The following is a 24,550-nucleotide window of genomic DNA, read 5'->3' on the forward strand; positions in this document are numbered from 1 at the left end:
TATACCAATCTCTGTAGAGGAAGATGATGGTGGGAGATATATAATAGTTCAGGGGATATTGTACGGTATGGCCATGGTAATAGTAAATGTTTATGGCCCGAACATCGAGGACCCTGCTTTCTATGACGCATTATGGGGAAAACTCCATAAGCTACCCCCTTTTACTGTTATATGTGGAGGTGATTTTAATGTGACACTGGACCCCATTATAGACAGAATGTCTATGTCGGATCCGACTCTCAAGAGGGCGGCTGCTATACTGCATGATGGTATGATAACACTGGGGCTCATAGACATCTGGCGATTAATACCTCCTGGTCAAAAGGACGGCGCCTGCCACTCATATGCCCGTCAAGCTTGGTCCCGCATAGACTATTGGTTGGTCCCGCAAGACACTATTGATTGGATAGTACAGGTAGGACACCTGCCTAGAACTTTATCGGATCACTCCCCTGTGCTTCTACGTATGGCTTTACCGTCTTACGCCCCCCCTTTCCAACGGCGGTTGCAGCCCTCCTCTCTACTGGATCTAGTTTTCTGTGAGGTGTCCGGGAGGCTATTACTGACTATTTCACTCATAACACTGGCTCAATTGAATCCGTAGGGACACTATGGGAGGCTTTTAAGGTGACCATACATGGGGCTTGTATCGGTCTCCAGGCTGGGATTCTTAAGTCTCTCCGGAGCACCATGTCCACACTGGAGCGTGATTTGAAAGGGCTAGAGCACCAATATGAACGCGCACTTGATCCCTCCGTGCTCGCACTCATAAGAGAAAAAATTGCAGAATATAACAAAACGGCTGACCAGGAGATACGACATATGTCCCGTAGAAGTAGGGCCAGATACTATGGGGAGGAAGGTAGACCTAGTTGGGTGCTTGCTGCCCATATCTTAGAACCTCGGGGCAAAGTGCACATGGTTGGTGCGGTCACTGTCAATGACTTCACTCATTATGACACTCCCAATATACTACAGACATTTGCCAATTATTATTCAGAAATGTATGCTCATCGCCCGGCTGCAGACGAAGTAGAGTTGCAACAATATTTGGATGATATAGCTCTGGTGTGGCTCTCCAGAGGGCAACAGGAGTTTTTAATGCATCCTATCACCTTGGACGAAATCTGAGTTGCCATTGTAGCACAACCCAATGGTAAGTTGGCTGGTACCGACGGACTACCAGCGGAATGTTATAAGACCTATATTGAAATCCTTGCCCCTTGTCTGCGCCAGGTATATGATGAAGCGTACGAGACCCAATGTCTACCTCAGACGCGGCGCGAATCGCTGGTGGTAACACTCCTTAAGCCTGACAAGCCGCCGGATAGGTGCGACTCCCATCGACCACTATCCTTAATTAATACAGATGTCAACATTTTAGCGAAAGTCCTGGCGACCAGATTGCAGCTGCTCCTCCCGGTTATGGTGCTACCGGTTCAGTCAGGTTTTGTTCCCACCCGCTCTACCTCCCATAACTTGCGGACGCTCTTTGCAGTTATGCACGTTCTAGAACCCACCTTGCCGGCGGTGGCAGTATTTTTAGATGCCGCCAAGGCTTTAGATTCTGTTTCCTGGTCTTATATGTTCGCAATTCTGCACCGTATGGGTATACCCTTTGTTTTTACAAATTGGATAAAACTGCTTTATACTCGCCCTACTGCGCAGGTGAGGGTTAATGGTAACATACCCGAGATCGTCCATATTCATCGTGGCACACGTCAAGGCTGCCCGCTCTCCCCCTTATTGTTTGCGCTTCTTCTTGAAGCACTGACGTGCATCCTGCGACAGCGCCATGCCCGGGCAGCTCTGCGGTTCTTTCAGCGCCCCCAGGCGGTTTCCATGTATGCAGATGACATGATGATGTGCGTGCGTGCGTGAGCCTGCCCAGCACCTGGCGCCCCTCCTCAGGGAATATGTCCACTTTGAGTGGTTCTTTGGTCTGGCCATAAATTGGTCCAAATCAATGAACCTGCCCCTTACGGATTGCACATCCCCTCTAGACATAGACTTTCCCATGGTATGGTGACCTGATACCATAAAATATTTAGGCATATGGCTACATCGAGATCCACAAGTAGTAGTGCGGGCCAACTACAGCACGGCCATTACATGTCTTGAGGAGCAAATAACTCGCTGGATTAAGCTGCCCCTGTCCTTTGCTGACCGCATAGCGTAATGAAAATGGTAATACTCCCACGCTTTCTGTACCTTTTTTTAAACATTCCTTTCCCTCTGACGTGCCATTTTTTTAACTCACTCCGCTCCCTTCCGATTACGCTAGCATGGGGTGTAAGAAACCTCGCCTCCAGTGGGAAACACTTATACTCCCTTATGAGCAGGGGGGTTTTACAGCGCCTGATTTTCATCTATACTATTTGTGCGCGCAAGCCCACTTCACATATTATTGGTAGCACGACCCCGCCTATATCCCACATGTTGCAGTAGAGGCAGGTGCCATTCATCCCATACCACTCAGGGCCATGATAGTGAACACTCACACAGTTTTTAAAAAAGGAGAGTTTGACACAGTTCAAACCACAGTTAAAGCGTGGCAGAACTTAGGAAAGCGAGCTCAGAAACTGCCACTTTATGCGCCCCGTATGCCTCTCTTACACCACATAAATCTTTCTGTTACTACTGAGGCAGGCACCCTGAGGACCCTTAAAGAAATGAATATGGTTAACATGGAGGATGTGTATCATGATGGCCAATTCATTACCTTGGCGTCACTGGCTGCTGGTAACAATGTCACTACTATGCATCTTTTCATTTACACTAGACTGCGGTCAGCCATGCGCGCACTGTACCCACAATTCCACGCTGAGCCACCTACACTAGATGCAATGCAACTCTTATATACCACCACCTCTAGGATGAAGTTGGTCACTAGATTGTATCAGGTATCGCAGAGGGAAGTGGCCACCTCAGGAATATCTGCATTACATAAATGGAATGCAGTCCTTTCACATCCCATGTCGGAGGACGACTGGGAGGACTGCTGCCGCCTTTCAGGGCGCCTCACAGCGAATGGTAATTTAAGGTTGGTCCACTTTAAATATCTACATCAGTTGTACTATACGCCTGCTCAACTGTGTAGATATGGCCTGCGGGACTCATATGCTTGTAGGCGCGGTGGTAGCCCTGGCGCTGATTTTTATCACTTGGCATGGGTCTGCCCTAAGGTGTTCTCATATTGGGAATCTGTTGTAAAAATTATACGCTTGATGGTTGAACTCCCTCTGCCCTTACCCCTCAACTATGTCTACTGGGCCTGGCTGCTTGTGTGAAGGCCCCCCACAGAAGGTCGGTGGCCGTTGCATTACTGATGGCAGGCGGAGGGTCTCTATGTGTTGGGAGAGTAGACAGGTCCCTACCACCAAACTTTGGCTGCAAGATTTGAGCTACAGTCTTGACCAGTTTGCATGTCATGCTGAAGAACTGCCTATCTCATCAAGGCCATATGACATTTGGACACCTCTTACAACCTATTTACTGTCTGTAACCACTATCTGAGTTCTAACTACTTATGGGAGGGTGACGGATGCTTTATACATGACTGTATTGCAATGTACTCCCTTGTCTTTTTCTTATTTTTCCCTTTCAAATGAACTGCCCCTCTTATGATTGTATATGTAGCACTGATAAGTCCCAATTAGAAACGTCAACTTATTGTAATGTACTGATGCCGAACTACATGCCTTGTACTGTATCCCTTTACACTGTTCGTTGTTTTGTTTGCAAAATGACTAATAAATAAAATGTAAAAAAAATTTTTAAAAATACTATCATAGACATATTTGACTATTAGAAACGAGCTACCTGCACATACTCTTCCTTAACCACAGTGCTTTCGTTGTTTACAGATCTGTTGACTTCACTGATGCAGAGCATGTTCCAGGATTTGTGTGTTCAGTTTCTGCAATGGATGTTCCTGGGAGTAATGTAACTGGTGCCGGTCAAGATGAAACAGTCTACGCTGAAGTCATGGTATGCAAATTACACTAGACTACGCTACCAAGAAGAGAGACTGACATGAAAACGAAGTTGATTGCTGATTCCTTGTAATTGGACTCCATATGGCTGTCCGTCATTTTTTCTAGAAGCCGTTATAAATAGGACCTTTATCACAGTTTGGAAAATTAAAGAAAGATATTCACATTCGGGTCAGAGCGTGTGTGTCTAGAGGTCAGACACTAATACACATTAGTCCATTGGAACAGTCAAACTGGATCTGCAACACACACCAGTATTCCCAAAATCTGCATCATTCCAACCAGGCTTCATTTCAGATACTGGTGGTACAGCACATGTTATACTCAAACCGTGGGGGAGTTCGAAGACAGTATCTCCCTAAAAACCATATGACGCTGTCCTATAAATATCTCTTTTTAACAGGGCCAGAAAGTAATTTAATTACAGTGCTCACCAATTGTGTCATCGGCCCAACTAAATCATCGGATTAGAAAATGGATGGTTATTTTTTCTAATGTCTGGTTTCTTGCTTTTATTTGGTGCTTTTCCCACGCTACTAGGGCAGAATTCCATGTAAGAGGGGCATTCTTATTATTATATAGCAATGCTATGGGTTTGTGAATTGGTTTTTTTTTTATGTTCTGTTTCACTATCGGAGGGCTTGGGTGTGGCTTTCCAGTTGGGTTGGTGTCTTATTTTGGGGGCTGTTTTTCTTGTATTTTGTGTCTCTACATGGAGGGGAAGTGGAGTGAGAAGCAAAGACATTCTCTGACTCCCTCTTCTGAGGGGAAGGAGGAAGAATTATCTGTGCAGCTTGGCAGTCAACCTCCTGAGACTCAGGAGAGGTTGACCACGGCACAAGTGCAAGCAATGATTGATGAGGGCCTTAGCACTTATCCCAAAAAGAGTCCCAAAAGAGTCTTTGAATGCACATTCTGATTCAGATAGTGACTCATAATTGGATACTTTTAGAAAAACATTGGTCCTTAGATTAAGAATAAAAAGGAGACAATAGCATATGGACCTTAATGGGTACTATAGATATTCAATGTCCAGCTGGACAGAGAATTTTTATTGTGCAATTTAGATAGGTGATAGTTTTCATAAGAAACAACAAACAAATGAAAGAAGGGAGGACGCAATCCTGCACCCAATAAAGGAGAAAGCAAACAGAAAACAAATAACATGGAGGGTTTTCAGGCAACAGTAGAGCAATGGCAGCTTAAAATAATCACAGAGTCAAGAAAGCTAGCCAAAACAGTATCCACATTCTTCATACAGATTGCAAAACAATGGTACTGTTTAAAAAGTCGATGACGTTTCGATCCCTAGCTCATAAATTGCAAGGATCATCATCAGGACTTGGGAATTAAATGCCTGGTATTTTACACAATGCCTTTGGGGTAGAAAATGGGGAGGAAAAAAAAGGGATCTGTCAACACTAGGTACAAAAAGGAGAAATAATAATCACTTCAGAAGGTCAGCAGGGTCATGTTGTGGTATGAATTGTACAGTTGTGACATATTGTGACTTCAGCGACAATATGACTTAATATATACAGACCAAGAAACATACTCTGGAAGGAGCACGACAGTGGCTGATGACGTAAAGTGAAAGAAGGAGTACAGTTGTGACTCCGGCGAAAATGTTACTGAATATTTAGAGGCCAAAGAACATACTCTGGAAAGAACATAGCAATGACTGATGAGAAAAAAAGGAATGCAGAAGGTGAGGGAGGAGTATGAAACTACAAGTAAGTGTGCGCTTACCCCACTATTGGTGGTGGCCGAATTGGGCGATTAGGCGAGGTAACATTGTGGGCTAATGTGCAAGTTCTTAGTGCCCATAGCATGGATTAGACGCAAAATAGCATGGATTAGACGCGAAATAACTAGTGTGATGGTCTAAGAGGAACATAGAGGAAAGTGAGCTAATCTCGTAGGAGCATTTGATAGGGTCCACACGGTATTTGTTAAGTTTTGGGAGGTGGACGTCACTAGAGAAACAGGAGAATTAGTAAGTTTCCCTGCTGGTTACCGTGTTTGCCGAGAGAAGGTAACGGAAAAGTGCAAGCACATCGTTTACCCGATTGTAATCAATTAAGACTAAGCAGAGTTGTTTAAGGGAGCCGCGAGGTAGGCTTCCGATCAAGTTTTTGGGGTCAGCAAGCAAGCCGAAGTATAGGCGAAGGCTGACGTGGCCGCAATGGGCAGAGCTGCGTTAGATGACGCGCTCCCGATTGCTAAGGAACAATGTAAGAACGGGATCACTAGGGTGCCAATGACCAAAGGGGGTGTAAACAACATGGGTCACAGTTACTCTTACCTCGGTGGCTGAGTAGCGAGAATCCGCCAAAAGTTCCGACGTGCAATGGCAGGAACTGTGTGTCTACCGTGTGACTATGATTAAATAGAGTGGCTTGGCCGCCATCTTGAGTGAGTATGAGATAAACACTGAAGAAAGATTAGGGGTAGTGCCCCTGAAAAGGATTGTGCAAAATAGTGAGTTGTGGCAATGTAAGTCTGTTTGTGAATAGGAGGAATAAAGTGACAATTTAAAAGGATAGTTCAAAAACTGCAATGAAAATAGTATAGATTAGTAGCAGACCATTGGAAAAGTGGCCCAATAAAGAAAATAAAAATAGAAATAGAAGGAAACTGAGTTTAGAAGGTTACTCAGATTGCACTAAACAGTAGGTGTGGTGATTAAAATAACCTGCAATTTCGAAGTTTACATAATTTGTATAAAGCAGGTAAGTCTGTGACACCTAAAGTTCAATATACAATAAACAAATAAATAAACACCATTCATGATATAATATGGTTGAGTCAGGCTATTCTTTCATAGAAGTGAGAGAATAATACGGTATAAACAATAATTGTGCATTTGTTGATAAAACTGGTGGCATATTAGGAAAATGAGCATTATTCTGAGACCGCTTGAGGAGATATACTGGAATGTAAAGGTTAATTAAAGGAGTCTTTGTTGGGACAGTTCAAAGTAAAATAGTCCAGTCTTCATTCCTGTTTATCCCATTCCTGATGGTGTCAAAGAGGATTATAGACTTGAGTTCCTCTCTGTTTAGCAGTAGAGCCACATTGCCGCCTCTTTGTGGGAGTTTGATTACTTTTAGAATCGTCCAACGAATGTCATCTTCACTGTGGTTGGCCACTGTGAAATGTTCTACCAAAGGTGCATTTAAAGTCTTACAGCTGATTCTGCTCCGATGCTGGCTTATCCTTGTTTTTATTTTCTGAGTTGTCTGGCCAATGTACAGTTTGGGACAAGGACAATTAATCAAATAAATCACGTTGCGGGTATTGCAATTTGAGAAGGAAAGGCAATTCACAGTGACATTGTTAAAAGTGAAAGATTTTCCCTCGATAGTGAGTTCACATACATTACAACATCCACACTTGGAGTGACCAATCACTGGGGATAGTCCCCATAAAGACTCTAGCGTAGTGGGGGGACTGATGTTGGGTAGGGCTGCCCTTATTAAATGGTCTTTAATGTTCCGACTTTTGCGGAAGGCAAAGAGTGGGCGTTCAATGTGGAGGCTTCGAACATTCAATATTGGCCAATGTTTTCCTTATCTGGTAGGAAATGGGTGAGAATGTAGTGACACATGCAATTCTTTCTGTTTCCTTTTTGGGTTTGGACTTAAAAGAGTATCTCGCGGACAGTACCAAGCTCTCTTGGATGCGTTCCTTATTATTTTTTTAGGGTAGCCCCGCTCTTTGGGTTTATTGGACAGAATACTAGCCTCTCTAACATCTTTGTTAGAGCAATTTCGTCTTATTCTCAGAAATTGTGAATAGGGGAGTGAGTCCCTTAGGGGCCCTGGGGTGATTGCTTGAATAACTGAGTAATGTATTGCGCTCTGTGGGTTTCCTGTAAAGTCGAGTAAGTAGCTCACCTTCTGAGTGGAAAATGGTTAGATCTAAAAACGCAATGGCTAGTTTGTCAATCGTGATTGGGAAAGTCAGTCCTGAGCAATTGTTATTTAGCCAGTGAAGGAACTGTTGTAGGCAATCAGTGTTGTGTCACCAGATGACAAAAATGCCATCTATGTACCTACGCCAAAGAGTGATCCCTGAAAAAAAGGATTACAGGTGGTGAGGATGGAAGATGTTTCGAGGTGATCCATGAAGAGAATGGCTAGATTTGGGGCGAAAATTGCGCCCATAGAGGTACCTTTGATCTGCTGATAAAAGTTACCTTCAAATGTAAAAATAAATTTTGTTAAGCACAGTTCGAGCAATTGGAGAATGAACAATTTGGGAACGGTGTGGGGTCGTGGCTGTAAATCTAATATTTTTTGAATAACCAGTAATGCTGCTGTCTGGGGGATGTTGGTCTATAGCGACTCGACGTCCATGGTGCAAAGTGTGTCAATATCAGGGTTGTAGGGGTGATGTTCAACAAGATTTATCATCCCCATACTATCTCTCACATAGCAGGCTGTTGTAGGAACAAACTCTTTAATAAAGTGATCAACATATGCCCCTAGTGGTTCCAAAATGGAGCCACATGCTGACACAATAGGACGTCCCGGTGGGTTAGTTGGGCTTTTATGCACTTTCGGGATACTGTTTTGGCTAGTTTACTTAACTCTATGATTATTTTAAGCCGCCATTGCTCTACTGTTGCCTGAAAACCCTCCATGTTATTTGTTTTCTGTTTGCTCTCTCCTATATTGGGTGCAGGATTGCATCCTCCCTTTTTTCATTTGTTTGTTGTTTTTTATGAAAACTATCACCTATCTAAATTGCACAATAAACATTCTCTGTCCTGCTGGACATTGAATATCTAAAGTACCCATTAAGGTCTATATGCTATGGTCTCCTTTTTATTCTTAATCTAAGGACCAATGTTTTTCTAAAATAATTGATACCCGGGGTCATTGGTTACTCATCGGGTTCCCTTGTCTATTTATCAAAATTGGATAAGCCCAGTATCTTTGGGGAGAAATGTATTTCCAGAGAAGACTTGGGAGCTATTTGTCATGCTCCGTCGGATCTTTGGGATCAGGATGAAGCTCAAATGGGTCCACCTCCAGCTTTCCCCGCACTCTGATTAACTAAACGTATACAGAGTGCAAAAGTAAGCAGGCGAGGAAAAAAGAAAGGGTGGGAACAGCAGTGGAAGTGGGATACCTGCAACTAAAGACCACACATTAATACATGCCCTCTCCTCAATACTCTTTCTGTATAATCGTGCTGAAAGACTAACAATACCTGATATTCTTTCAGGAACTAGCTTTGGATTTTCTTCTCTCTTGATGATTATTTCTCTCACCAATGGTAAGGTATCCCAGTATCATTCACGCTAAAAACTAAAGGAAGGACTCCTGCAACACCAGATTAACCGGATTACTTCACCCGTATTAACAGAAGGTAATGTCAAGGAACTAGTAAGGACAACTAAATGGCAAGCTGACTATGAGTTTTGGGTTGGACAAGTCACTCATAGAAACAGGCAATACGAAATTCTATAACTAGTCTGAGGAAAAGCGCTTAATCATCCAACCAAATACGATACCTCTCAGAAGGCTCCAGAGAGAGCAACGTCTCAGCTCTGTATCTGTTCTTGAAAGGCGGTAACTCGTATCTACTCCGCCGAGTAGATTACCGAAGGAATGGCCAAAACCAGGAGGGGGCAATCCAGCGTCTCCCGGATAGCCGATAACACAACAAAAGGAACTAACGCTGACCGCCACAGGAGGGGGAGATCCTGCGTCTCCCAGACAGCCAAACAACATAAACAAAAGAGCGGTTCCCCGGGACGGAACGAGAGGGGGCAATCCTGCGTCTCCCTTCCAATCCCGAACCAGAGATCAGGGAGAGCGTTTACCGGACGGGAACAGGAGGGGGCAATCCTGCGTCTCCCTTCCGCCGCCAAATAAACCTCCCAAAAGGAAACATAACTATGCGTTCTGCTCAGCCGAGCAGAAAGCAACCAAGGCCCACAATGAACACAGCAGCCACTGTGAACTGTAAGTTTCGAGTACTTCCAGTGGCTTAGCAGGGACAAGGCGTCCGCTAACCACTTCTGCCCTACTGACAAGAATCACGTGCGAGGCACCCTTTGTCTCGTGTGATTATATAGCGCCTGTGGTACCTCCCAGGAGGATGGCCTTCTGGGAGACGTAGTCCCACCTAGCTGAATCCAGGTAGTCACCAGTCAGACCCTGACAATTTTGTTGCATATCTGCGGCAATTTGGGGTTAGAGCCACCCCCAGTTGATGAGGATGCTGAAGAGCTCATCCCATATGCCAAACCTGCTTCGGTGACTCTTCCTTTTCACACCAAGATCAAGGAGTCTATTTTCAGAGGTTGGAAGGAGCCAGATCAATTCCATATTCCAAGATTTCTGAAAATATCCCATCCTTTGGCGAAAACAGATGCTGTGCTTCCTAAGTCCATTATAGTGGGTTCTATTTAACTCCCCTACTTGACAGATCACCAAGGATTCAAGGAAATATCAGTTAAGAGTTTTGACTGCTGCTCCATCTGTACCAGGATGTTTAAAACATTTACACCCTCTTGAATAGTCTCTGCAATAGAGTTGAAATCCTTAACCAAGAATTGTGAAGTTAGAGCAGTATAGGAGGCTGACCACAAGACCAAATTTGCAGCACCAAAACAGTATCCACCTTTATGTCTGTCGGAACTAATGGAGAACAGTCACCTGGTTTTAACCCATCCGACAGACTTAAAGGTGGACACTTGCACTAAAGAACTCCAGCAAAGAGACCCCTTGCGGGGCCCGTTGGGCATTGCAGCGCCGGCCAACGAGGAGCTGCCAAATCACGAAGCATGACACCCCTCGGGGTGTGAGGGCTCTTGCTCCTGAAGGGTCAGATCTCTTCAGGACTCTACTGACCTCCCATTTATAGGAACTGCACACCTTTTGTTTTTCAGTCTTATCCAGGCGCTTGTGTGCCGGACCTTCAACTAGCCCTTTGTCCGCCCATATATATTTGTCTATTCAATTCAATTCAAGTCATACTTGTTGAGGTGTAGAGTCAAAATATCGAGTTTTTTATTTCGAATTACATTAATATCGATTCAAAAATATAGAATGGACACAATATCGACTGGACAGAATATAGACTACAAAAATATCGACTAGAATAGCATTAATATCTATTCCAAAATATAGAATGGACAAAATATCGAATGGACAGAATATAGACAACAAAAATATCGAATTAGAGGTAAGTAAATAATATCAATTTTTTAAAGTGTTTTTATGTTACTATATGTGTGAAATGTGTATATTTATTTTATCATTTATTTTAATTAATTAATTTTATGGTATTTTATTTTTGCGTAATATAAATCAGTAGCGGGTTGTGGGTTTATAGGGGAATAGGGTGGGAAGTAATTTAATTATAATTAATCAAATATGTTAATGTATTTATTGGTATTTATTTTGAATTAATTGTTAATTATTATTTGGCAATTAATTAAAATTTAATTGGGAATTAATTATAATTAATTGGTTAATTGATAATTATGTTAATTATATTAACTTATTTTCTGTTGCGGGTTGTGAGTTTATAGGGGAATAGGGTGGGAAGTAATTTAAATAAAATTAATTAAATATGTTAATTTATTGGTATTTACGTTGAATTAATTTTTAATTAATTATTAATTGGTAATTAATTAAAATATAATTGGTAATTAATGTTACTTAATTGATTATTTGGTAATTAATTAAAATAAAATTGGTAATTCATTGTTAATTAATTATTAATTGATAAGTAATTAAAATATAACTGGTAAATCATTTGAAATAATTGAATAAATGTTAATCATGTTAATTGTATTAATTTATTTTCAGTAGTGGGTTGTGGGTTCATAGGGGAATAGGGTGGAAAGTAATTTAATTATAAATAATAACATTTTTTAATTCATTTATTGGTTATGTTTGTTAAAATTAATAAATTTATTATAAAAAGCTAATAATTTTTTTTTAAATGTAATTGTTATTAATATTTAATTAATTTTCATTCATATATGAAGTATATACGTTCCCTACTGTTGCACTCTCTGGAGTGGTAATAGTAATTTTTACCCCTACGCTATCCAACGCTTTCCCTACTGTTGCACTCACTGGAGTGGGAATAGTAATTTTTATCCCTACGCTATCCAATGCTTTCCCTACTGTTGCACTCTCTGGAGTGGGAATAGTAATTTTAACCCCTACGCTATCCAACACTTTCCCTACTGTTGCACTCATTGGAGTGGGAATAGTAATTTTAACCTCTACGCTATCCAACGCTTTCCCTACTGGTGCACTCACTGGAGTGGGAATAATAATTTTTACCCTCCCGCTATCCAACGCTTTCCCTACTGTTGCACTCTCTGGAGTGGGAATAGTAATTTTTACCCTCCCGCTATCCACTCACTGGAGTGGGAATAGTAATTTTTATGCCTATGCTATCCAACGCTTTCCCTACAGTTGCACTCTGTGGAGTGGGAATAGTAATTGTTATCCCCACGCTATCCAACGCTTTCCCTACTGTTGCACTCATTGCAGTGGGAATAGTAATTTTTATCCCTACGCTATCCAATGCTGCACTCTCTGGAGTGGGAATAGTAATTTTAACCCCTATGCTATCCAGCGCTTTCCCTACTGTTGCACTCACTGGAGTGGGAATAGTAATTTTTACCCCTACGCTATCCAACGTTTTCCCTACTGTTGCACTCACTGGAGTGGGAATAGTAATTTTCACACCTACGGTATCCAAGGTTTTCCCTACTGTTGCACTCTCTGGAGTGGGAATAGTAATTTTTACCACTACGCTATCAACGTTTTCCCTACTGTTGCACTCATTGGAGTGGGAATAGAAATTTTTACTCTCCCACTATCCAACGCTTTCCCTACTGTTGCACTCACTGGAGTGGGAATAGTAAATTTTACCCTCCCGCTATCCAACGACTTCCCTACTGTTGCACTCTCTGGAGTGGGAATAGTAATTTTTACCCCTACGCTATCCAACGCTTTCCCTACTGTTGCACTCTCTGGAGTGGGAATAGTAATTCTTACCCTCCCGCTATCCAACGCTTTCCCTACTGTTGCACTCACTGGAGTGGGAATAGTAATGTGTACTGCTACGCTATCCAATGTTTTTTCTACTGTTGAACTCACTGGAGTGGTAATAGTAAATGTAACCCTCTCGCTATCCTATGGTAAATATATTGTATTTTTTCTTATTAATACTATCCATACTAATATAATAATGAGAGAGCCCAAACCTTTGAGGCGGGTAATCTCAGTAACCACAGCACCAATCACAACACCCAATACAGCGTTGGAAAGGGCAGTTGCAGCAGAAGGACATAGGCTATGCAGACGCCCACCATATACATTTAAAAGGTAAAAGAACCGTGCCAGCAAAGTAGTCCCTTGTGGGCGTGTCTGCATTGTGCTGTGGGAGTCTGCTGGGGGCGTGACAAACGCTGGAGGCGTGTGGTACGTTCCGCCCTTCATGCCATGTCTCATATCGTGTGCTAATCCCACCCTGCTCCCTTTAAATACCCCTGCACCACATAATCATAACCCACCCTTACTCCTTAAAATACCCCAACACCCTTAAACACTAACCCATCTTAACCCTATAAATATACCCTGTACCCCAAAACCCAAACCTATCCCTAAACCCTAAAAATACCCCTGTACCCCAAAACCCAAACCTAGCCCTGAACCCTATAAATACCTTTCATTGTAAATGTATGCGTGGTAAAAGCATATAAAATGTAATGCCATGCGTTATAATGGCATTGCGGAGTCATGGTACTTTTGTGATGAAAGTATGCGGAGTGATGGTATGCGGAAAGAAAGTTGCGGAATAATGGGTGTTTACCCTCCCCCGGTAAGTACATTGGTGGCACGGCAGCCCAAATCTCCAGCAACATACTCAACAACCATTTAAAAAATGCACAGGTCTCTCTCATTGATGGCCAGCACCGACATACACTTTTAGACACACCTCCTGCCACAAGTTCTAGAATTGCGAACTTTAGAGCTGGGGAGCTACGTTCGAATCTCGGCACCAGCTCAACATCCTGTGATTCAAGGCAAATCGCATTGTCTCCCCGTGCCTACCACAAATTAATGTGTTCTTCTGTAATGTAAATTGTGCTCATGCCATGTTGTCTAGTTCGCGCTATATAATATTGCAAGGAAAAATAAAGTAGGGAAACTCGAGCTCACACACTACTGAACGCACACTCTTAAGTGCATCAGCAGTGCACTGTGAATCGGAGCGTTTCACAGGCTATGGATAAGAAATGCTATGAAAACGAAATCCTACAAAACAATATACTACTGGCCGGCAGCAATTCATACCCGGACAACGTCGGGACGGGCTGCTATTGTTTATATATATATATATTATATATACATACACATATATATATATATATATTCCATATATAGTTAGTTGCACTAACTATATATCGCGCACCCGCAATCCACTGCTGATGATGTCACATATTACATCATTCATGACATGGTCAGTGACATCACTGATGACATCACTGATGACATCTCAAATGACATCACTGATGACATCTCAAATGACATCACTGATGACATCTCATTTGACATTACTGATCACATCACTGATGATATAATTCATGTGATAATACGATGAACCTCTTCAGACTCTAATATAACCTTAGATACAATCAGTGTAAACAGACACTCACAGACTGTCACTCATCCATGGAGTTACTCACACACCTAGTCAGTCATGCAAAGAATCAATCACACCTCCATTTCCTCAACTATACAGTTATACAAACTTTACTTATTCAAACATATACTAACACATATTTACTCTCTTATACAATCCCTGATACAAGTTCACAATGATCCATACAGCCACTCACACATTCACTGGCTCTTATGCACAGTTATTTATATATGTCAACTCTCACATGTACTGTGTTTTACATATGTACTTACTTTGACATGTAGCACTGAGATATCCATTCACTCACCAATACACTCATGCACACAGTCAACCGCCCATACAGCTGTTTCCACATGTACTTTTGAAACCATACATCTAGTGAATCAACTGCTCACACATCTATGCACAGAGTCATACACCTCCCAGCCACCCACACACACACTCAGTCTCCCATACAAATACTTGGGCAACCAATCAATAACCCATATAGTTACTCATATAGCTACTTATCAACACATGCAACAGTTTACAGAACAGACATAATGATGCACAAATTAAGACAGTTTAGTCACTAACCCATGCACTCAGTGAGACACATTTAATCACTCACTCATACAGTCAGTCATGCACCTACTAAATCCTTCATCCAGACACTTATACATCCACTCATTCTTCAATATGTAAGACATATTTTAACTTTACAGAAACATACAGTCACTGGATGTTGTCATCAGTGATGTCATCAGTGATGTCATTTGAGATGTCATCAGTGATGTCATCAGTGATGTCACTGACCATGTCATGAATGATGTAATATGTGACATGATCAGCAGTGGATTGCGGTTGCGCGATATATAGTTAGTGCAACTAACTATATATGGAATTTCAATGGTTTTGTGTGAGTAAAATAAGGTTTTGTAAATGCGAATTCCTAACTATATATGGTCTATAACCTATGGTTTTTTCAGTGAATTTTCAAGGTTTTGTAAATGCTAATTCCTAACTATATATGGTCTATAACCTATGGTTTTTTCAGTGAATTTTCAAGGTTTTGTAAATGCTAATTCCTAACTATATATGGTCTATAGCCTATGGTTTTTTCAGTGAATATATATATACATACATATATAAACATATATCATCTGTATATCTATATAAATACAAACATAAATGCATGCATACATATACTTATATGCATACAGATGCATGTTATTCACATGAAAGTTGAAAAAACACTAATAAAAGCAAAGCTAAAAAGCCACCTCATTACAAACAGAATGGCTTTAACTTAAACGAGGGCGAGATCTATTGCATTTTCAATGCTTGTTTACTTTGGTTCCATCAAGAAGGCATTCAGATGTGTCACACATTTGCCATAAATTCTGAATGTTAGCACTCTAGTTGCACATTAGATCACTGTAGTAAAGCTACTGCTCACCAGGGACGTCTGCTGCTGGTATTCAAAGTGCATGTTTCAGTCTGCATGTCAGAATTTTTTTAATGAAATAGAAGAGGATTTGAGAAGTCACTCAAAATGATCCCTAATTTTTCTTTCTGAAGCACTAATCATACTTTCTATGGCAAAATTAACCCCCTCATGTTGTTCCTTTTTAAATTGAGTGTTTTCAGACTTACCACTTCATTCCAATCAAGATGGCTTCTGGTGTGCCATACTTTTGTCATAAGTAAGACTGTTAGCGCTCTAGTTGTTCTTTAGAACACTCTGGGACATTCTGTCATTGGGCTATACTTGGGGTACATCTGGGTGATATTTGGGCTACATTTAGGCTCTTTTGTCTCTGGTGGCCATCTTGGGAGACTGTATGTCAGAATTTTTTAATGTCATTGAAGAGGGTTTGAGAAGTCACTCAAAATGTGCCCTAATTTTTCTTTCTGCAGCACTAATAATACCTTCTATTGCATAATATACCCCCTCATTTTGTTCCTTTTTAAATTAAATGTTTTAAGAGTTACCACTTTATTCCCATCACGATGGCTCCAGGTGTGCTATACCTTTGTAATAAGTAGGACTGTTAGCGCTCTAGTTGTTCTTTAGAACACTCTGGGACATTCTGTCATTGGGCTACATCTGGGTGATATTTGGGCTACATTTGGGCTCTTTTGTCTCTGGTGGCCATTTTGGGAGACTGCATGTCAGAATGTTTTAATGAAATAGAAAAGGATTTGAGAAGTCACTCAAAATGTGCCCTAATTTTTCATTCTGCAGCACTAATCATACTTTCTATGGCAAAATATACCCCCTCATGTTGTTTCTTTTTAAATTAAATGTTTTAAGAGTTACCACTTTATTCCAATCAAGATGGCTTCAGGTGTGCCATACCTTTGAAATAAGTAGGACTGTTAGCGCTCTAGTTGTTCTTTAGAACACTCTAGGAGGCTGCAGTAGAACACAAAGGAATCAACTGACAGTCTCTGTCCTTGTTGGATGTACATGTTTTACTGAGAATGTCAGACTTCATTTTCACATGACTGAGAAAGATAATGTGAATTTACAGAAAATATGCTTTCAGTTTAGCTTATAGATCCCCTTCCAAACCACCGTGGGAAAATCATGAGATATTAGTTTTCTTTCAAACAATATTCATGATATCACAGCAGAAGGTTTTTTCACATGGTAAAATCACCTTAGAACCCACCACAATTCCTAAAACGAGTATGGTACCATCAACAAATGATTTATAATGTGACTAAAGTCCAAAAACCCTCTATTAACTACAATGCTTTTTAATGAGGTGCTATCATGTATATTGGTCCCAAGATGGCTGCCAACACTTCTTGGATGAAGTGCTGACAGCCAATCAGATCAGATGTGTGGTTAGGCTCCGCCCAGATATATATCTTTTTTTGAACCTAAATTACTCAAAATCCACTGGAGCACATATATTGAGACCTAGCAAAGGCACATGGGGCTACCAGTCCCTACAATTTTGCCAAGTTTCGTGCAAATCCATTCAGCCGTTCGAGCTAAAAGTGAGGCCAACCGCCCTATGGAAATTAACATGGGAAAAACGCGTTTTGGGACCCCCCTTTTTTCTCGGCCCCCCCTTGATGAAACCCCCCCCAAATTGTCAGGGGCTGCTCAGAAACAAAATGTTCCATTTTCCTGAAAATTTCAGCCAATTCCGTCCACAAACGCCAAAGTTATTAGACATAGAATTTTCAAAAATCCCATAGAGAAAAAATCCTAACTATATATACCTACTGGCGACCGCCAGTAGGTAATATTATATATACATACATATATATATATATATATATATATATACACACACACACATTTTTTTAAGTTTTATTACAGTCACAGGGTATAATATAGAGTGCCCTGAATGTCCGGTCGGTCACTGTATTATTTGTGATATGACTCCTTGCTGGTTCTCACCTGGTGTGTTGTTTATGGATTATGCCATGTATCTGCAAAGTCAACACTTTAATTTTCGCAAACAGACATAGATGTAAATATTCTGTTTTATTTAATATGCAATGCCATGAAAGTATGATTTGGAATTGTAATGGTGATGGCATTTCCTTATCTAAAAATGCATTTTTGCTCATTAGGAACTTTTCTATGTTTGTTGCGTTATCACATGACCAAACATTGTGTTACCAGAGTTACTAGATACCAATCACAGTGAGGCAACTGTGTTTGTCAATTGGTATATATGTTTGTGTATCACATCTGAGTAGGTGAAGTGAGCAAGGCGGAGGCTTCCGCCAAAACGCGTCTTTTCAGCAGCTTTGAAAAATAAACTTCATTCTTAAGCAACTCACGGAGTCGGTGCCGTCCTTCATCGTGAGGAAGTGTGCTTGGTAAAAAATACGAAGGATTCATGTTTCCTGAGAATCCTACACCGACCCTCCTCGTTTTGGCAGCGCTGTGCCTTCAGGATTACTGGTGGTGAAACCCTCGAGGAGAGAGACGCGCAGCGCCCCCTGAAACCCGCTATCAAAGAGACTGTATGTGCTGCGCAGGGATCGGTAACCGAATTGCTGGATTCCTGTGAGGGCTGGAGAAGCATTCACGGGTAGTCAGGTAAGACGGCGAAAATCCATTGTGTCAGCCAGTCAGTTACAAACGCAAGGGTTTGTGGGAGAGGTAGTTCCGTTTTCTGAAAAGCTAGAAACGGACAGTGAGCTCCTCAAGTGAGAAATATATATTTTCAAGGACAGATATGGCTGCTGAGTGGGAAAAGGAAAGGGAGGAAGCTCCATTAGATATTTTTGCAGACGCTGATACAGGCAAGTCAGCTACTAATAAACAGATGGCACTGAACAATGAATCTGAACCGGACAACAGTACCAAAAAACTATGTGGAGAATTGGAAAAGCTTCGCAAAAAAGAAATTGCTAAATGGTGGGAGATTAAATCTCTACAAAGATATTTGGATGTGGGAAGAATACCCAGGGGGCTAAGAATCCTGGTAGCCCCAACATACGAAAATCCAGACCCTGCCATGCTGCAAGACTGGGCTGACAATTCTGCCCTAGCATCACAGAATATGGTCAAAATCTTAATCAAATATGCTGCTAGTGACCATGACAAACTAATGGCCAGAATTGAGGAAATTCTGAAAGAACTCGAGTCAAGAGAAGAACAAGACGAAATTACGAAATTACTCAATGAAATAAAGACTAAATTGGTAAAACATGAGGAGGAAATCAAAGAGCGCAAAGCAATAAAGTTTCAGAGAGACCGAAATGACTACATAAATGGGCGTGTGTACACGTTTGCAAGAAAGTTTGACAACATCAAGAGACAGCAATTATCAGCATCGGCGAGTGGTGGTGACACTACAGCTCCCGCAAGTGGCACAGACCTCAGCTCCTCGTTAGGCTCAGACACAGACAGTAACAGTTCACGCGGGGCAGAAGGCACAATCCCCAAACCAGCACAAGAGCCGACTTATTTTCGGTTACAACGCCTCGCAACCCTTCGACCACAAACTCAGCGGCAGGCATGGTACAGGGGCAAAACGAAACAAGACAAAAAACAAAAAGCCGACGGAGAAAAGACAGACGCTGGGGGAAACGCGGTGGGAAAACAAACAAAGCCAACCTACAGAAAAAACAGGAAACAATAATGGCAGACACACATTTTGAAAATATGGACAACACCGTGGTGAACCTTACTGACTTAAAATTAACTTTGGAAGAGACTATGATTTTATCTTTAGGATTGACATATTGTACGGTTACTAATTTTGACTATGCCCAAACTCGGATAGACCTATTTCATTTTCTGCGAAAACTTAAACTACAAAAGCATTTCTGGAATAGTGCAAGAAAAGATGTTGAGAAAGAACCAGGCACTGAACCAGAACAAAGGCTAGCTATCACAGATATGGCGGTTCTAAGCGACATGATTGCTTTGGAATACGAAGAATCACTTTCACAACTATCAGCAGGCGAGATAGCAGCTCAATCCAATTTAAATACTAACGTGGCTGCTAAAACGAGCTTCAAACCCAAGTCTGTTTTCATGCCTATGTTATTGAAAGATGGTTTAGATTTATTTTCGGAATATGTGATTAAAGAACTAAAGGAACTTTCACTTTTGAGTACCAAGAATTTTTACCAAACTGATATGATAAAGAGGTTCAAATACAATAATCTCATGACAAAAATCAAAAGCAGACCAGATATAGTTGTAAGATGGTCTGACAAGGGCGGTAATATTGTTTTATGGCCACTCAAAATGTATAATGAAGAAGCGATGGCACAACTACAAGATCATGAATGCTACTGCAGAATCAGCCCCACTGCAACTGTAGGCATTCAAGAACGGTTCCATGCGGAACTATACAAATGGAAAAGTGCCAACCTGATCACCAAATCAGAGTTTGAATTCCTCAAAAATGACTATCCGACTATGCCTCAACTGTATCTAATACCTAAGATACACAAGAATGCACTGAAACCCCCAGGAAGACCTATAATCTCTGCGATAGGCAGTCTATTTGAAAAAACGAGTGTATATGTGGACAGTTTTTTGCAAGTATTTGTCAAAGATCTTCCTGCTTATGTTCAAGACAGTGGTGATTTTCTACGAAAAATGTATGATTTTGAATGGCATGACGATTATGTTTTCATGACCTTAGATGTACAGTCGCTGTATACCAGCATTAGGCATACAGACGGACTCAATGCACTCAAACACTCTCTCAATCAAAGACCCATTGCACTACATGACCACACCATCATGCTCCTACAGATGGTAGAATGGTGTTTAACGAACAATACATTTATTTTTGATCGCCTACACTACAAACAGCTACAAGGTTCGGCCATGGGTACTTGCTTCTCCCCCAGCTATGCGAATTTGCATATGGGCTGGTGGGAGGAGCAAGTATTAGCCGTCACCCATGTATCTAGCATGGAGGAAAATGTTATAATCTATAGGAGATATATAGATGATATTTTCATCTTATGGAAAGGGTCAAAAGAGAGTGCAGAGAAATTTGCATCGGAAATCAATGAAAACAGTCTTAATCTTAAATTCACCTGTTCTACCAGCAAAGAAAGAATTCAATTTCTAGATTTAGAGCTGTTCGTAGACAATAATAAGATCCAAACCAAAACATACCGCAAGCCTACTGCAGGAAATGCGGTTTTACACGCGCAGAGTTTTCACCCAGTCAAACTCAAAGAGTCCATTCCATACGCAGAGTGTCTACGAATGACAAGAAATTGTAGTACACAGGAAGGAGTGAGTGAAGCCAAGGCAAATTTATTTGACAGACTTAGCAAAAGAGGATACAGTGCTCAAACTTTGTTACGAGCAGAGAATAAATGCCGCAATGTGAATAGAAGGGATCTTCTATTCTCAGAAAAGAAAAAGCACTCAAGAGAACAAAACTGTCCCCAACATGCCAAGACTGATTACGGGTTATAATGCCTATCATAATTACGTTAGAAAGATCTTGCAGAGACATTGGCCTCTGATACAAAATGACCCCGTAATAGGGCAATGGTGTGACAGAAGTCCTTCAATCACCTTCAGGAGGGCCAAATCGATGCGCAACCAGCTTGTAGTCAGTGCACCGACTATCACCAAGCCACCTATTTGGTTAAATAACCAAAGAGGTTTCATCAAATGCACAAAATGCAAAGCATGCAAACAAGGCATCAACACCAAAGAGGTCCCTGTTCCATTTAGAAACAAACCATACACCATCAGAGGCTGCTACTCTTGTAAAACGGAGTACGCAGTATATGTCCTTGTTTGCAAATGCGGCAAACGGTATGTTGGCAGCACCATCCATCCAGCACATGTTCGTATATTGCAGCACCTGTGAGCAATAACGAACAATGATGAAACCTACCCGGTGGCCAGGCATATACACAAGACACATGCTGGCAACAGTTCTGACATTAAATACTTTGTCATCGACAACGTTGCAAAAAGTATCAGAGGGGGGAATCGCAGACTTGCCCTTAGACGTCTGGAATCAAGATACATCATCTTGTTGGATTCTAAGATTCCGAATGGGCTTAATGCCGATGAAGCATTAACAGTACATTTATAGAATAGTGCAGCACACTCTCGCAGTTTTCCTTTTCCCGCTTGTAACACACCTACACCATCACTTGTGTAAATACTTTGTTTCCTCTGTAACTTGTGTTAATTATTTTAGCAATTTGGCACCTATCTAGTTTGGTAACGTCATGGTTTAATCAATCCAGGTGAAACTTTGGGGTCCCAAGAATAGATGTACACATCTAGGCATGGTATGATGTTAATTCAATATATGCGTATGATCATGGTTCATACCCCATGCAAAGACACACATATATTAATCCACTTGGAGACGATGTTTATGTAGCAACTTTTGTGTTTTTTCCTTAAATTTGGTTTATGAAACTCGTGATGGGGGTAGAGAATATCTCTGTCATTTAGGCACTGACCCATTTTCATAAAATGATCATTGTTATAGTGAGAGAATTACCCACATGCTCTAGAAGCCGTGTAACCAGGACTATGTTTGATTACAGTCACAGGGTATAATATAGAGTGCCCTGAATGTCCGGTCGGTCACTGTATTTTTGTGATATGACTCCTTGCTGGTTCTCACCTGGTGTGTTGTTTATGGATTATGCCATGTATCTGCAAAGTCAACACTTTAATTTTCGCAAACAGACATAGATGTAAATATTCTGTTTTATTTAATATGCAATGCCATGAAAGTATGATTTGGAATTGTACTGGTGATGGCATTTCCTTATCTAAAAATGCATTTTGCTCATTAGGAACTTTTCTATGTTTGTTGCGTAATCACATGACCAAACATTGTGTTACCAGAGTTACTAGATACCAATCACAGTGAGGCAACTGTGTTTGTCAATTGGTATATATGTTTGTGTATCACATCTGAGTAGGTGAAGTGAGCAAGGCGGAGGCTTCCGCCGAAACGCGTCTTTTCAGCAGCTTTGAAAAATAAACTTCATTCTTAAGCAACTCACGGAGTCGTGCCGTCCTTCATCGTGAGGAAGTGTGCTTGGTAAAAAATATATATGTATATATATATATATATATATATGTTTACTTCTCACGGCTCTTTCACGGTGGAGCCTCCCATAGTCCGGTGGCGCGTTCACGGCTGGCAGAGCCCCGCCAGTCAATTATTTTCCATAAGAGTCCAAATTAGACGCGCACTCAGAGGTAAAGTGATACAGTGTCGCTTTATTTGCTGTTACGCGTTTCGGAAGCCAAAACTCCCTTGCTCACACAGCAAGCCATTAGCTTTCCACCAGTTACATACACATGGCGAGATAGCCATAGAAACAGGACTGTACACATTTCATTTTGGCTGACATTTTGGAGTGTACTTTCTGAAACCTTCTATTGTGCATAGTGTCTCATGTTTACACAACCCTTTATTTATGAAAGTAATTAAGGACATTTTATCATTACTTCTTTTCACATTTCATTCGCCACAGTGGCTGTTTGTGCAGTCATTATCTCTAAACCCCTCTTTTCTCGCCTAGTGGCTTAATGAGGGTTCAATGTCTCTGGTTAAAGCTTTATCTTTAAAAACAAAGAACGTGCAAAAAACGTGAACTATAAGTGAAGAAATTTCTACTTAGTGAGGAAGTCTTCTACTCTATTTTCGTGAATCTTCAGGGTGACAGGCTCAATTCCTCCTGAAGTGCACGTGATCCCTAATATTTCATCTCGATTTCGCCTGTTAGAGTAAAACAAAATTAATTAAAATTACAATCTTATTCTCATTAAAACATTTTTCCAGCTTAGATAATTAAACCAACATTTCTGCATTGTGACCACCTTTTATACTTATACATTTCATTTTTACAGGATTCTTATTTCATTTTCATCAGTCATATAGATGAACTACCAGTTCCTCATGGTCATTGTGCCCATTCGGCTGTCTTGTTTCTAGTTCTAGAATCCATTTAGACTCTTTTTTCCTCAGCTGTATCTCTCTGTTACCCCCTCTTTGGTTGTATCTCACCTGTTCAATAGCAAAGTATGTTAACAGATTACAATTTGATCTGTGATAATGCGCAAAATGTCTCGCGACCGGATATTGGGGGTCCTGATTAGTGATCGCCCTAAGATGTTGCATCACCCTATTTTTGGCCATTACTGTGGTGCTGCCCACATATCTTTTTTTGCATGGACATTCAAGCACGTATACCACATGTGTGGTGCTGCATGTCAGGAATTGTGTTATCTTTCTTTTGGTCTTACCATGGGGGAGATCAAAATCTTTTCTCATAGGGCTATGCTTGCAGGCTTTACAGTGCCCACAAGGAAAGAAACCTACCAGATTATGTTGGTTCCTATCTCTGTAGTTTGTAATGTCTCCCTTTGTGAGTATGTCCCT

At 41.2% G+C, this 24,550-nt stretch overlaps 1 protein-coding gene across 2 annotated transcripts in view; it reads left to right on the forward strand.

Moving 5' to 3' along the window:
- LOC147709416 (xanthine dehydrogenase/oxidase-like) overlaps positions 1 to 24,550 on the forward strand; it is a 736,168-nt gene that overhangs the window by 346,921 nt on the left and 364,697 nt on the right. For both annotated transcript variants that reach the window (XR_015296692.1, XM_086927985.1), the window contains exon 18: positions 3,867 to 3,990. Coding sequence is in view for 1 of the 2 variants with exons in the window: in XM_086927985.1 (XP_086784111.1) it covers positions 3,867 to 3,990 (124 nt within the window). In the remaining variant the exon portion in view is untranslated. The remainder of the gene's footprint in view (positions 1 to 3,866; positions 3,991 to 24,550) is intronic.

The sequence above is a fragment of the Lissotriton vulgaris genome, chromosome 6, assembly GCF_964263255.1.
Source record: "Lissotriton vulgaris chromosome 6, aLisVul1.2, whole genome shotgun sequence".
NCBI classification, from domain to species: domain Eukaryota; kingdom Metazoa; phylum Chordata; class Amphibia; order Caudata; family Salamandridae; genus Lissotriton; species Lissotriton vulgaris.